The sequence below is a fragment of the Nerophis ophidion genome, linkage group LG23 (genome assembly GCF_033978795.1).
Source record: "Nerophis ophidion isolate RoL-2023_Sa linkage group LG23, RoL_Noph_v1.0, whole genome shotgun sequence".
NCBI lineage: Eukaryota > Metazoa > Chordata > Actinopteri > Syngnathiformes > Syngnathidae > Nerophis > Nerophis ophidion.
In genome coordinates this window covers 29,251,192-29,268,037 of record NC_084633.1, presented here as the reverse complement: position 1 = coordinate 29,268,037, position 16,846 = coordinate 29,251,192, and the positions used below count along the sequence as shown (strand labels likewise).

Genomic DNA, 16,846 nt, shown 5'->3' with positions numbered 1-16,846 from the left:
TGTCAATTATGTTACATTAATTGTTGCATTCAGTCAACATTAATGATGAAGCCCTTTTGCATACATTTGCAACTGCAGTTATATCAAGCTTGTTGTTGACTCTCCATGTTGCCTTCAAAGACTGCTGATATGTACTGTACACACAAGTGTTTGGTTTGTGCTCAATAACGTTGACAGCCTCCTATTTCTACATTTGTCGAAGTGGAATCAATGAACAAAGACAAAGATGTGTTCTCCGGTGTACACGTTGCATTCGTGGTTATATTTACAGTATGCCTTGGTCTCCACTGTGCACAGGTAAACAAGTAGCACATCCCACTGCAGTCATGGATGAGATGGACCTGCCCCAGATGAAGAAGGAGGTGGAGAGCCTCAAGTATCAGTTGGCCTTCAAAAGAGAGAAGTCCTCCAAAACAGTGACAGAGTGAGTTTCTATCCAAACAATAGCTCCTGATACAGTGGAACTGCTTCTGTTGCCAACCCGTCTATGTTGAACAACTTATTACCACAGTGTAGGGTTGTAACGATACCAATATTTTGGTACCGGTACCAAAATGTATTTTGATACTTTTCTAAATAATGGTAAATGGGTTGTACTTGTATAGCGCTTTTCTACCCCTTTTTAAGGAGCCCAAAGCGCTTTGACAGTATTTCCACATTCGCCCATTCACACACACATTCACACACTGATGGCGGGAACTGCCATGCAAGGCGCTCACCAGGACCCATCAGGAGCAAGGGTGAAGTGTCTTGCCTAAGGAAACAACGGACGTGACTAGGATGGTAGAAGGTGGGTATTGAACCAGTAACCCTCAGACTGCTGGCACAGCCACTCTACCAACTTCGCCACGCCGTCCCCAATAAAGGACATTATTGGCTTTATTTTTAACAAAAAAAATCTTACGGTACATTAAAAATATGTTTATTATTGCAATTTTGTCCTTACATAAAATAGTGAACATACAAGACAACTTGTCTTTTATCAGTAAGTAAGCGAACAAAGGCTCCTAATTTGTCTGCTGCCGTATGCAGTAACATATTGTGTCATTTATCATTGTATTATTTTGTCAACATTATTAAGGACAAGTCGTAGAAAAATCACGATTAGTCTACTTGTTCATTTACTGTTAATATCTGCTTATTTTCTGTTTTAACATATTCTATCTAAACTTCTGTTCAAATGTAATAATCACTTATTTTTCGGTTGTTTGGATGCTTTACATTAGTTTTGGATGATACCACATATTTGGGTATCAATCCGATACAAAGTAGTTACAGGATCATAAATTGGTCATGATTTAAGTCCTCATTTGTCCAGGGACATATTTCCTGAGTTTATAAACATATGAATTTTTTAAAAATAAATAAATATTTTGTGATGCTAAAAAATATTGACTAGAAACGCTCCTGTACTTGGTATCATTACAATAGATGTCAGGTGTAGATCCACCCATTGCATTTGTTTACATTGTGACGCCGGTGAGCTATTGTATTCTCCTACGGTGTGTAGTGTTTAGCTATTCCTCGTCCTGCAGGGATGATACTTGTAAGAAACTTACTTTATTTGTCGCCATGGAGGTGATTAGTGATTTAGAAGTAGCTAAAACATGGATATTAGCTGCAGGTCTTGAAGCACCTCTTCCTGAAGGCGTTTCAGTGTTATAGCTTCACCTTTATCGTTAGTTTTTAAGCCAAAATGCGTCCATTCTCCCTTTTCTGTCTACACACTGTGTCTGCTTGTAAGTACTCCGTGATTGTGTGTTGCCGAACATGCTCCTCTACTCGTAAAACCAGCAATGTCACAACGTGACGACGACGCGCCATCATGCCTGTTTGAAAAAAAAAGGGAGGGGGTGGAGGGTTGGACCGGTACTTTTTAGAGGCGGCATAGTACCGAACATGATTCATTAGTAACGCGGTACTATACTAGTACCAGTATACCGTACAACCCTACCACAGTGTTCTTCTTATTGCTAAAAGAGTCAAAATTGGGGATCCAGAGGTTTTTTCTATAAAAAAATTTTTTACATGTTCATATTAGGAATCAGGATTTTATGCTGCCGTTTTTAAGTAAGAACGGCCAATGCCAATACCGATACAGATCACATGTAAAAACTGTAAATTTTTCATTCGATTTAGTGCTATTGACAGTTTGACAATATTAACACAATATTTAAACTACGGTAGTTTCTTATTCTCTTTTTTTTTGCATACAATTGTTTGAGCGAAAAACAATCAATAGTACGCAATAACTCACATGTGTCAAACTCAAGGCCCTGGGGCCACATCTGGCCCGCCACGTCATTTAATGTGGCCCGAAAAGCCCTGGAATTACCATGTGTCTATTTCTTTGTAAATGTAGTCAACTTTCTGTTTTGACAGAAAAAAAAAAACACATGCAATTTCATATTTTAAAAGTATTCTAACATTGCAACAAATATTATATTATCACACAATCCAAACATCAAAATAAGTACTTAAGTATTTTACCTGACTCATGATTTTGAAGCAACTTATCCATCAAATTGTACAATGTCGAAAATATTTTTCGGTAAAAAGATACTGGTAGATCAGACAGAATTTCACCATAAAAACACGGCCCAAAAAAATTTGTAATATTGTTTTTCCATTTACAGTAATACACCGTAAAAAAAATGACCGTAGGTTTCGCGGTAAAACAGTGGTGCTGTTTTCCCACTTAGATTTACAGTAAACATTGTAAAAAACATGATGCATTTTATGGTAAAATTTCGGCAGCTACACTTCACTCTAAAATCTACATATTTTCTTACAGTGTATGTAAGAATATAAGACAATAAAAAATTGTGTAATGAAGCAATTAAAAATGTATATCTTATTCACCGTTACAAGTGGCCCTCTGAGGGCAGCTATAACTCCTACATGGCTTCCAATGAAAAAGAGTTTTACATTCCTGCAATAACTAAACACATCCTTTGGTATTTGCCCTCCGAGTCCTCCTGTTTCCAGAGAATTAATCCATGAGGTTGTAAACATTAACAAAAACAACAACAAAATAATTTTGAGAAAATAAAAATATCAACCTAGTCACTCTAGTATCGATCATATATTGATACAACTTTTATATCGACACCACCGATTTATAGATCGATCCACCCTCGCCTTACGTGTGCCCTCTGGACTTTTTAAAGTTTACTGTATAAAAGAGAAACATTCTAAATAGCATCTAAAGCAGGGGTCTCTAATGTTCAACACGATGTGAGAGATTTTGACACGAAAAAGGAGAGGTGAGCTATTTGTGTTCATTACAAATAGTACTTTATTTACAAACCCCGTTTCCATATGAGTTGGGAAATTGTGTTAGATGTAAATATAAATGGAATACAATGATTTGCAAATCCTTTTCAACCCATATTCAGTTGAATTTACTACAAAGACAAGATATTTGATGTTCAAACTCATAAACTTTATTTGTTTTTGCAAATAATAATTAACTTAGAATTTCATGGCTGCAACATGTGCCAAAGTAGTTGGGAAAGGGCATGTTCACCATTGTGTTACATCACCTTTTCTTTTAACAACACTCAATAAGCGTTTGGGAACTGAGGAGACTAATTGTTGAAGCTTTGGAAGTGGAATTCTTTGTTATTCTTGTTTTATGTAGAACTTTAGTCGTTCAACAGTCCGGGGTCTCCGCTGTTGTATTTTACGCTTTATAATGCGCCACACATTTTTGATGGGAGACAGGTCTGGACTGCAGGCGGGCCAGGAAAGTACCCAGACTCTTTTACTACGAAACCACGCTGTTGTAACACGTGGTTTGGCATTGTCTTTCTGAAATAAGCAGAGGCGTCCATGATAACGTTGCTTGGATGACAACATATGTTGCTCCAAAACCTGTATGGACCATTCAGCATTCATGGTGCCTTCACAGATGTGTAAGTTACCCATGCTTTGGGCACTATTACACCCCCATACCATCACAGATGCTGGCTTTTGAACTTTGCGCCTATAACAATCCGGATGGTTCTTTTCCTCTTTGTTCCGGAGAACACCACGTTCACAGTTTCCAAATATAATTTGAAATGTGGACTCGCCAGACCACAGAACACTTTTCCACTTTGCATCAGTCCATCTTAGATGAGCTCGGGCCCAGCGAAGCCAGCGGAGTTCCTTGGTGTTGTTGATAAATGGGTTTTGCTTTGCATAGCCAAGTTTTAACTTGCACTTACAGATTTAGCGACCAACTGTAGTTACTGACAGTGAATTTATGAAGTGTTCCTGAGCCCATAAGGTGATATCCTTTACACACTGATGTCGGTTTTTTATGCAGTATCGCCTGAGGGATCAAAGTCTGTAATATCTTCGCTTACGTGCAGTGATTTCTCCAGATTCTTTGATTCTTTTGATGATTTTACGGACTGTAGATGGTAAAGTCCCTAAATTCCTTGTAATAACTCGTTGAGAAATGTTGTTCTAAAACTGTTCGACAATTTGTTTACAAATTGGTGACCCTCGCCCCATCCTTGTTTGTGAATTACTTAGCATTTCATGCAAGCTGTTTTTATACCCAATCATGGCACCCACCTGTTCCCAATTAGCCTGCACACCTGTGGGATGTTCCAAATAAGTGTTTGATGAGCATTTCTCAACTTTATCAGTATTTATTGCCACCTTTCCCAACTTCGTTGTCACATGTTATTGGCATCAAATTCTAAAGTTAATGATTATTTGCACAAAAAAAAAATGTTTATGAGTTTGAACATCAAATATGTTGTCTTTGTAGTGCATCCATCCATTTTCTACCGCTTATTCCCCTTTGGGGTCGCGGGGGGCGCTGGCGCCTATCTCAGCTACAGTCGGGCGGAAAGCGGGGTACACCCTGGACAAGTCGCCACCTCATCGCAGGGCCAACACAGATAGACAGACAACATTCACACTCACATTCACACACTAGGGCCAATTTAGTGTTGCCAATCAACCTATCCCCCAGGTGGGAGGAAGCCGGAGTACCCAGAGGAAACCCACGCATTCACGGGGAGAACATGCAAACTCCACACAGAAAGATCCCGAGCCTGGATTTGAACCCAGGACTGCAGGACCTTCGTATTGTGAGGCAGACGCACTAACCCCTCTGCCACCGTGAAGCTCTTTGTAGTGCATTCAACTGATTATGGGTTGAAAATAATATGCAAATCATTGTATTCCGTTTATATTTACATCTAACACAATTTCCTAACTCATATGGAAACTGCGTTTGTATAAGGCAGAGCTGCACTCAAACAGTGCCGCCATTTTCTTTGTTCATTTCTGGCAATGTCAATAAATAGAAGGATAATGTTTGAATTGTTATAAAAATAGACAGAAGGCGCTGATAAAAAAAATGTCAAGGTTGTGTCCCGAATTGCATCTTGTGTAAAAACTAAGACGAATTAAGTCAACTCAGACAATGTGACTCACAAAAATCTATTGTAAAACTCACTCCTTGGCTCTGGATGCGCAATGACAGCAGAACAGCGCAACAACACAACTGCTGTTACACACACACACACACACACACACACACACACACACACACACACACTTTCTTGTATTTGTTACCTTTTTTTTGTTACCGAAAAATGTCTATCTCTTTAGGACCACCCTTTCTAGATATATAAAGATTTGTATTTGCAACATTAAAGGCCTACTGAAATGCGATTTTCTTATTCAAACGGGGATAGCAGGTCCATTCTATGTGTCATACTTGATCATTTCGCGATATTGCCATATTTTTGCTGAAAGGATTTAGTAAAGAACATCCACGATAAAGTTTGCAACTGGAGAAAAGCCCTGCCTCTACCGGAAGTCGCAGACGATGACGTCACATGTTGATGGCTCCTCATATATTCACATTGATTTTAATGGGAGCCTCCGACAAAAACAGCCATTCGGACCGAGAAAACGACAATTTCCCCATTGTTTTGAGCGAGGATGAAAGATACGTGTTTGAGCATATTGATAGCAACGGACTAGGAAAAAAAAAAAAAAAAGTTTAAAAAAAAAAGTGATTGCATTGAGACGGATTCCTATGTTTTTAGAGACATTTACTAGGATAATTCAGGGAAATCCCTTATCTTTCTATTGTGTTGCTAGTGTTTTAGTAAGTTTAAGTGTACGTCCACAGCCGAGTGTTGACGCGTAGTGTCTCAGGGAATTCGACGGCAGCTGTATGGACGGCACAAGCTCAGCTGATATCCGGTAAGAAGCGACTTTTTAACCATAATTTTCTCACCGAAACCTGCTGGTTGACATTCGGTTGGGATCCATGTTGGCTTGACCGCGCTCAGATCCATAGTAAAGTTTCACCTCCGTGAATTCTAAACAACGAATCACCGTGTGTTTGTGTTGCTAAAGGCTAAAACTTCCCAACTCCATCTTTCTACTTTGACTTCTCCAATATTAATTGAACAAATTGCAAAAGATTCAGCAACACAGATGTCCAAAATACCGTATAATTATGCCGTTAAAGCAGACGACTTTTAGCTGTGTGTGTGCGCAACGCTCATATTCCTAACAACCCGTGACGTCACGCGTACAGGTCATCATTACGCAACGTTTTCAAGAAAAAACTCCCGGGAACTTTAAAATTGCAATTTAGTAAACTAAAAAGGCCGTATTGGCATGTGTTGCAATGTTAATATTTCATCATTGATATATAAACTATCAGACTGCGTGGTGGGTAGTAGTGGGTTTCAGTAGGCCTTTAATAATATATACATACTATGCAAATATAAAAAAGGTAAGCATTTAGTACGTTTTCGTATTTTTTATTTTTTGGTTGTAATTGGTTTTTAATCTTCATTATTTACTTCAAGTTATTACAGTTGGCCCTTTTTTTTTTTTAATGGACAAGTGGTAGAAAATGAAATATTAATCTACTTGTTTATTTACTGTTAATATCTGGTTATTTTCTGTTTCAACATGTTCTATCTACACTTCTGTTACAATGTAATAATCACTTATTCTTCTGTTGTTTGGATGCTTTCAATCTGATACCAAGTAGTTACAGGATCATACATTGGTCCTAATTTAAGTCCTCGTGTGTCCAGGGACATATTTCTTTAGTTTATAAACATGATATTAGTAATTAAAAAAAAAATAATAATAAATTGTGATGCTTAAAAAAAAATCGATATAATCATAGTAGTATCGACTAGATACACTCCTGTACTTATTATCATTACAGTAGATGTCAGGTGTAGATCCACCCATGGCGTTTGTGTACATTGTGACGCCGGTGAGCTATTGTATCCTCCTACAGTGTGTAGTGAAGCATGTTTAGCTATTCCTCGTCCTGCAAGGATGATACTTATAAGAAACATACTTTACTTGTCGCCATGGAGACAAGGATTAGTGATTTAGAAGTAGCTTTAACACTGCAGACTGGCGCTGGACGTTAGCCGCCAGCTAGCTAGCCATGTCTTAAAAGCACGTCTTTCTGAGGGCGTTTCAGTGTTATAACTTCGCCTATATCGTCACTTTTTAAGCCAAAATGCATCCATTATCCCTATTTTGTCTAGACACTGTGTCTGCTTGTAAGTTCTCTGTGATTGTGCGCTGCCGAACATGCTCCTCTGCTCGTAAAACCAGCAATGTCACGACGTGACGACATGCCGTCATTTACAAATTGTTGATTCATATAGGCCAGTGGTTCTCAAATGGGGGAATGCGTACCCCTGGGGGTACTTGAAGGTATGCCAAGGGGTACGTGAAATTTCTTAAAAATATTCTAAAAATAGCAATAATAAAAAAATACTTTAAAAATATATTTATTGAATAATACTTCAACAAAATATGAATGTAAGTTCATAAACTGTGAAAAAAAAAATACAACAATGCCATATTCAGTGTTGACAGCTAGATTTTTTGTGGACATGTTCCATAAATATTGATGTTAAAGATTTCTTTTTTTTGTAAAGAAATGTTCATGAATGCAGATGGATCTTTATTACAATCTCCAAAGAGGGCACTTTAAGTTGATGATTACTTCTATGTGTAGAAATCTTTATCTATAATTGAATCACTTGTTTATTTTTTAACACGTTTTTAGTTGTTTTTACTGTATATCTTTTTTTCCAAATAGTTCAAGAAAGACCACTACAAATGAGCAATATTTTGCACTGTTATACAATTAAATAAATCAGAAACTGATGACATAGTGCTGTATTTTACTTCTTTATCTCTTTTTTTCAACCAAAAATGCTTTACTCTGAATTTAAAAAATGTTCACAGGGTGTACATCACTGAAAAAAGCTTGAGAACCACTGATATAAGGCTAGTAAGATAAAGTTTTGTACCTAACAAGTTTCATGCCGTCATGCTCTTTAAAAAAAAGGCTGGGGGTGGGAACCGGTACTTTTTAGAGGCGGTATAGTACCAAATATAATTCATTAGTATTGCGGTACTATACTAGTACCGGTATACTGTACAACCCCACACACAAAAGTAATGTGATTACTCGTTAGTAGAAAAGTGGTAAGCGGTGCCTTCTACTCATTGCTTCCTTGCCTTATATGGTGAAGCACACAGAGGATTGATTGTGGCAACCAAGTGGCTGTGGAATTTCAAAAATGTTTTCTGTCTCTCCAAAGTTTGGTGAAGTGGATAGAGGACGGCGTCCCGGAGGATCCCTTCTTGAACCCCGAGCTAATGAAGAACAACCCGTGGGTGGAGAAAGGAAAGTGCATCCTTCTGTAGGAGGATGCGACCGGCCTGACGTTCCCTTTCAACCGACACCTTGACCCCAGGACCTCTCAGCATGAATGTACAACACACGCCCCGACAAGGCCTCACCAAACACTCTTTTGCCTGACCGCCACTCTTTCACTCAGTCAATGTACGCCATCGGTACTCCACCTCGTCCGCCAACACCACGACTCCACTGCGCTTTTGCAATTACCGATGACACGCTTTCTTTGAATTCACGGGTGATAGGCAACATCCTCACGGTCAGGTAGACTGAAAATCTGCTGACTCAGCTCAATACAGGCGTTTCTTACCAACTCTTTGTATTCTCCCAAATAAACTGTTTAATTAGGTGGTTGACATAACAATGCCTTAAGGTCGCTCATGGTCATGATGGATCCAGATAACATTTAAAGACATTGTGACTTCTTTTTCTTAAATACATTTAAATGACTACTTGCTCGTCATTGTACACCACGGATGTTTACACCGGCGGCCATTTAAGAGTCAAAACGTCTTATGTATTTTAAGACACTTTGTTTCAGGTCACAAAGCGTTTACAAACCCTATTTATCTCAGACATTTTTGTCAGTTTATGTTGAGCCCTTTCTGCAAACATGAATCAAAAATTGCTTTAAAAAAAAAAGTGGGCTGATATTGCGTGGTACGACTCGAAACACACCTGGGCTTGAACCCACAGCTCCCGTCTGACTGCGAGTCGAGCATGCGAGCCGACTCATTGACCGGCGGGGCGCTTGAGGTGTTGGGGAGTGTGGTTTACTTTTGGTGGTAGCACACAGCTTAGCTGTTAGCTGTACCTATTAACCCGCCCGTTCTGTCCACCCTGCAATATCGAAGTAACACATCCTGTAGCCAGTCAAGTCAGGCCTTCACAATAAAGCACCGAAGTAAAAATTAAGAGTTTTGTAGAAAATTTCCCTTATTTCCACACTTATTTTGAAATAAAAATTAGATGTATTTTAACTTCCATAGAAAAAAAAATCCTCTTGGGCAACATTGGCGTAACATATACTGTAGACAGTGAAGCCAGGCCTTCACAATAAAGCACTGAAGTAAAAATGAACAGAGTCTTCCGGAAAATTTCCCTTATTTCCACACTTATTTTGAAATAACAATGATATGTATTTTAACTTTCATGGGGGAAAAAGATCTTCTTGGGCAACATTGGCGTAACATATACTGTAGCTAGTGAAGTCAGGCCTTCACAATAAAACGTGTCAGTAAAATAACCAGAGGAAAAGACATAAATGTCCTAAATTTGCTGTAATTTCTACCCTTATTTACCCCTTTATTATTTTGAAATGCAAACGATACATCAAATAAAATCCTCTCAGGCACCATCGGCATAACAAATCCTGTAGCCAGTGAAGTCAACCTTTCAAAATAAAGCGCGGCAGGAAAGTTACTACAGTGGAAAGACCAAAAATGTTCTGGAAAATTTCATTTATTTTCATCTTTATTAATCCGTAATGCCTGTAATATTTATTGTGAGAAAAAAATATCCGAAGCAACATTGGCATGACATGCTGTAGTTAGTAAAGTTAGGCCTTCAAAATAAAGCATGTCAGTAAAATAACCACATGAAAATTTCCCAAATTTAGAGGAATTTTTACCCCTATTTACCCTTTATTATTTTAAAATGCAATTGATACAGGAAATAAAATCCTCCTGGGCCCCATCGGCTTAACACATCCTTTAGCCACTAAAGTCGACCTTCAGAATAAAGCAAGGCAGTGAAAATAAACACAGAGTTTTACGGGAAATTTCCCTTTTTTTGTAATGAAAATTGTACGTATTTTAACTTTCATGAAAAAAAAAATCATCTTGGGCAACATTGGCGTAACATAAACTGTAGCCAATAAAGTTTGACCTTGAAAATAAAGCCGCCCAGTAAAACAAAATGGAAAGACTAACATTTTCCTTAGTTCCCCCCTTTCTATTTTTAAAGACAATGATATGTATTTTAACTTTCATGAAACTCCAGCAGCCCCCGCCAGCCCAAGAGGGACAATCAGTAGAAAATGGATAGATGGATGGAGAAAACATTCTGTAGCGAGTGAAGTCGGGCCTTCACAATAAAGCGCGGCAGTAAAACAACCACGTGGAAAGACCTAAATTTCCCTAATTTTACGGAAATGTTCCATTATTTTGAAATGGGAATGATATTTATTTTAACTTTCATGAAAATAAATCATTAGCGCAACACATCCTGTTGACAGTAAAATCAGGCCTTCAAAATAAGGCACGCTGGTAACATAACCAAAGTGGAAAGACCAAAATTTTGCTTATTTTTCCTAATTTCTCTGAAAATTCCCTTTATTTTCCCCATTATTATGTTGAAATGCAAATATTGACAGGTATGAGCTAAGCTAGCGTACAAGACAAAAAAATTCCCTGCCTAGAATATTTGACCAAACAACAAAATCCCTCCCCTGCACTTAATAGTTGCTTATGTTTACAGTGACAGCAAAATTTCGACACGTTTTACAGCTTTGCTTTTGAAGCATGTTTTTTCCTATTTACCATAACTTGGCATGTTGTTGTTCTTTAGTGTCATTAGAGCGGAGTGTGTGTGTGTTTGTCGTTGTTCCCGCTCTCTGGAGGGGTTTTTACTTCCCCACCCCCCTTCCTTACTGACACTCCCTCGGGACCACGCAAACACACAACCGTTGTACAAACACTCTTTAGACCCCTTTTACTTATGAACCACTTACTCTATTTATTTTATTTATTTATTTATTAGAACTGTTTTCCTGTGATACGTTTCTGTCCCAATATTTATTCCGATTATTGCGTCTACAAATGCAACACTTTGTCAGATCAACAACTGCCTTGGACACAGTTCCCTTAAAACCAGACTGTCAATATTTGGAGGTGTGAGAACTGCATGAGTTGAACATGGCAGGTGGCCTCACACACACACACACACACAAACACACACACACAAACACACACACACACACACACACACACACACACACTGCTTGGTAGGAAAGGTGATGAAGTAGGACGACATGGGGACCCTCACGTCATCTCAGTACTGTAATAACTCTCATTATATTGGCATCCCCCTGCATCTCCCAAGGCTTATTCTGTAATTGGGTGACTTTTGTACACTGCAGATATTTAAATGAACTTACCTTAGTTGCTCTATGACGTGCTAATGAATTCCTGTTTGCCAACTCATCAAACATGCATAGAACAGCACTTCTCCTCCTTGGAAACATTTTACCAATCAGATACTGCTTGTTCCCTTTCATTCTGATCTTTGTGTCCTCAGTCCCTCACACCTGGACTGTCCAGCTTGTCTTAAAACACTTTCCGCCTCCCATCCGGCTAGATAGGACGACTCTAGTCTCACTATTGTCCGACAAGATAGGACAGCGCCTGTGTGACTATTGTCTGACTAGATAAGACAGTGCCAGTGTGACTATTGTCTGACTGAATAGAACATCTGTAGTCTGACTACATAGGACAGCCCCACTCTGACTGTTGTCCGACAAGATAGGACAGCGCCAGTGTGACTATTGACTGACTAGATAGGACAGTGCCAGTGTGAGTATTGTCTGACTAGATAGAACATCTGTAGTCTGACTACATAGGTCAGCTCCAGTCTGACTATTGTCTGACTAGATAGGTCGCGCCCCAGTCTTACTGTTGTCTGACTAGATTGAACATCTCTAGTCTGACTATTGTTTGACCGGATAGGACAGTGACAGTGTGACTATTGTCTGACTAGATAGAACATCTGTAGTCTGACTACATAGGTCAGTCCCAGTCTGACCGTTGTCTGACAAGATAGAATATCTAGTCTGACTAGATAGGTCAGCCCCAGTCTGACTGTTGGCTGACAAGATAGGGCAGCTCTAATGTGACTATTGTCTGACTAGATAGGACAGTGCCAGTATGACTAATGTCTGACTAGATAGGACATCTGTAGTGTGACTACATAGGTCAACCACAGTCTGACTGTTGTCTGACAATAAAGTACATCTCTAGTCTGACTAGATAGGTCAGCCCCAGACTGACTGTTGTCTGGCAAGATAGGGCGACTCTAGTCTGACTATTGTTTGACTAGATAGGACGGTGCCAGTGTGACTATTGTCTGACTAGATAGGACATCTGTAGTCTGACTACATAGGTCAGCTCCAGTCTGACTATTGTCTGACTAGATAGGACGGTGCCAGTGTGACTATTGTCTGACTAGATAGGACATCTGTAGTCCGACCACATAGGTCAGCTCCAGTCTGACTATTGTCTGACTAGATAGGTCAGCCCCAGTCTTACTGTTGTCTGACTAGATTGAACATCTCTAGTCTGACTATTGTTTGACTAGATAGGACAGCGCCAGTGTGACTATTGTTTGACTAGATATGACATCTGTAGTCTGACTACATAGGTCAGTCGTAGTCTGACTACATAGGTCAGACCCAGTCTGACTGTTGTCTGACAAAATAGAATATCTCTAGTCTGACTAGATAGGTCAGCCCCAGCCTGACTGTTGTCTGGCAAGATAGGGCGGCTCTAGTCTGACTATTGTCTGACTAGATAGGACGGTGCCAGTTTGACTATTGCCTGACTAGATAGGACATCTGTAGTCTGACTACATAGGTCAGCTCCAGTCTGACTATTGTCTGACTAGATAGGTCAGCCCCAGTCTTACTGTTGTCTGACTAGATTGAACATCTCTAGTCTGACTATTGTTTGACTAGATAGGACGGTGCCAGTTTGACTATTGCCTGACTAGATAGGACATCTGTAGTCTGACTACATAGGTCAGCTCCAGTCTGACTATTGTCTGACTAGATAGGTCAGCTCCAGTCTGACTATTGTCTGACTAGATAGGTCAGCCCCAGTCTTACTGTTGTCTGACTAGATTGAACATCTCTAGTCTGACTATTGTTTGACTAGATAGGACAGTGATAGTGTGACTATTGTGTGACTAGATAGAACATCTGTAGTCCGACTACATTGGTCAGTCCCAGCCTGACCGTTGTCTGACAAGATAGAATATCTCTAGTCTGACTAGATAGGTCAGCCCCAGTCTGACTGTTGGCTGACAAGATAGGGCGGCTCTAATGTGACTATTGTCTGACTAGATGGGACAGTGCCAGTATGACTAATGTCTGACTAGATATAACATCTGTAGTCTGACTACAAAGGTCAGCCACAGTCCAACTGTTGTCTGAAAAGATAGGACAGCTCTTATTTGACTTGTCTGACTAGATGGAACATATCTAGTCCGACTGTTGTCTGACTAGATAGGACATCTGTAGTCTGACTACATAGGTCAGCCAATGTAGGACAGCTTTAATCTGACTAGATAGGACAGCTGTAGTCTGACTTGACAGGACATATGTAGTCTGACTAGATAGGATGGCTTTAATCTGACTAGATAGGGCAGCTTTAATCTGACAAGGTAGTACATCTGTAGTCTTACTATTGCCTGACTAGATAGGACAGCTTTAATCGGACTAGATAGGACAGTTGTAGTCTGCCTATCGCCTGACTAGATAGGACAGCTTTATCAGACTAGATAAGACCGCTGTAGTCTGACTATTGTCTGACTAGATAGGACAGTTTTAATCTGACTAGCTAGGACAGCTGTAGTCTGACTATCGTCTGACTAGATAGGGCAGCTTTAAACTGACAAGGTAGTACATCTGTAGTCTTACTATTGCCTGACTAGATAGGACAGCTTTAATCGGACTAGATAGGACAGTTGTAGTCTGCCTATCGCCTGACTAGATAGGACAGCTTTATCAGACTAGGTAAAACTGCTGTAGTCTGACTATTGTCTGACTAGATAGGACAGTTTTAATCTGACTAGCTAGGACAGCTGTAGTCTGACTATCGTCTGACTAGATAGGGCAGCTTTAAACTGACAAGGTAGTACATCTGTAGTCTTACTATTGCCTGACTAGATAGGACAGCTTTAATCGGACTAGATATGACAGTTGTAGTCTGACTATTGCCTGACTAGATAGGACAGCTTTAATCAGACTAGATAGGGCAGCTGTAGTCTGACTATTGTCTGACTAGATAGAACAGCTTTAACCTGATTAGATAGGACAACTAGAGTCTGACTATCACCTGATGAGATAGGAAAGCGTTTACCTGACTAGGTAGTACAGCTGTAGTCACTATCGCCTGACTAGATAGGACAGCTCTAATCTAATATTGTCTGACTAATCGGGACAGCTCTAGTCTAACTATTGTCTGACTAGAAACGGCAGCTCTAGTCTGATATCATCTGAATAGATGGTACAGATGTAATCTTACTATTGCCTGACTAGATAGGACAGCTTTAATCTGACTAGATAGGACAGCTGCAGTCTGCCTATCGTCTGACTAGATAGGACAGCTCTAGCAAGGTCACAAACATCTTCTAAGACAACCTAAACAGCAGAGGTGTGAATCTCACATCAATTCACAATTCTTTTCAATTCCGATTGGCGTGACGATTCCATTCAGGATCCATTTAGGATTCAACAAGATTCTCGATTCCAACCGATTATTTTGGTAGTAAACTTGTAGAAATGGATTCCAGCAGCCTCACTTTTTGGTTTCATGTTGTTCCAAGTTGAGCTGCTTGTGTCCAAGTGTAGCCAAGCTGGTTTGCTGTAACAAGTGACGTCTTGCATGACAAAATACTCGGAAAGTGCAAAAAGTGTCCGAGCTGCTTCCTGTTTGTAGCTTCTCTAGGGACCTGTGTGCTAAAACTCCGATGTTTGGTTGCTACTCCAACATCTGAACTGAACAGACTTGTGTGCCACCACTGGAAACGCCTCTAATGCTGTTTGCTTGACACGCTTTGGGTTTCATCCGTACCACTCTTCTGTTCCTTTTCATATAACCTGCAGGTGCGTGTGTGTGTGTGTGTGTGTGTGTGTGTGTGTGTGTGTGTGTGCGTGCGTGCGTGCGTGCGTGCGTGTGTGTGATGTTTCTTCGATTGCAACGTCAGCATTAACCCGTGCAAGTCCGTCTAGTTACCAGCAATTTCCTCGTGAGAGTGCTGGGGAGTTCCTATTATGCATCGTGTGTAAAGATGACAAGCAATAAATTCAAGATCATTTTGTATTGGATTTTTTGCAAAAACATTTATCTTAATAAAGTAGAAGATTTTGAAAGGGCATTGTCGTGTCATTTGTATACAAAAGTGAAGTGAAATATATATATTTATAAAGGATTTTTGAATTGTTGCTCATTTTAGAACGTTTAAAAAAATATCCCATGTACCCCTTGGCATACCTTCAAGTACCCCCAGGGGTACACGTACCCCCATTTGAGAACCACTGGGCTAGAAGACTGAACGGCACTCTACTTTCGCTTGAAAGCAGTACGGAGAAATGGAAGGACACTGCAGCACCTGCAGTGAACGGACTCATCCAAAAGATGGCGCCATAGCACCAACAATTGTATTTGCTTTTCATTTTGCAAAAAAAAGCAATTAATTTTCCACAGCTTTTTTTTAAGTGTAGGAAAAAAAAGTAGCGACTTATAGTCCGGAATTTATGATAAAAATGGTTTCCATACTTTTTAAGCGGTAGGAAATGGATGAGTGGATTGGATTTCATGCATGTTTTGTAATAAACGAAATCTGAAGGAAATTGTAACATTGGTGACCCCAGAGACGCAGAGGCAGCAGTTGGTAAGTAAAACGGTATTTAATGAAGAAAGGGAAAAAAAGAGTGCAGCCAGTGCACAGAAGGAAGTGTTAAAAAAAACAAAACATTTAATGCGCCTTCTAATCCGGTGCGCCCCATGGTCTGAAAAATACTGTCATGTCTGGGATCATGTTTTGTTTAAGTTATGTTCTGTTGGGTTTTTGGACTCTTTTTAGTTCCTGCTTTTTCGCTCCCTTGTCTTGTTTCCATGGTTACCCATGTGTTTCACCTGTTCCACGTTTGAACTCATGCACCTGTTTTCGATCACCGCAGTAATAGTTAAGCCACAGTTGCCAAGTTGTCAGCCTGGCGACATCACCTTCTACTCACCCTCGATTCACCTTTGTAAACCATACCGATGATCCATGTCCCGTTCTCTTTCCAAGTAAGTTTTTCGTTATCCATCCCATAGTGCAAGTTTTTGTTTTATGACCATGGTTTTGCCTTAGTGC

At 39.8% G+C, this 16,846-nt stretch overlaps 1 protein-coding gene across 1 annotated transcript in view; it reads left to right on the top strand.

The window, feature by feature from the left end:
* gng13b (guanine nucleotide binding protein (G protein), gamma 13b) overlaps positions 1-15,857 on the top strand; it is a 38,468-nt gene extending 22,611 nt beyond the window's left edge. Inside the window, exons 2-3 of the mRNA XM_061885601.1 lie at positions 298-424; positions 8,613-15,857. Coding sequence (XP_061741585.1) covers positions 327-424; positions 8,613-8,718 — 204 coding nt within the window. The 5' untranslated portion in view covers positions 298-326 and the 3' untranslated portion in view covers positions 8,719-15,857. The remainder of the gene's footprint in view (positions 1-297; positions 425-8,612) is intronic.
* Positions 15,858-16,846: the final 989 nt, after the last annotated feature.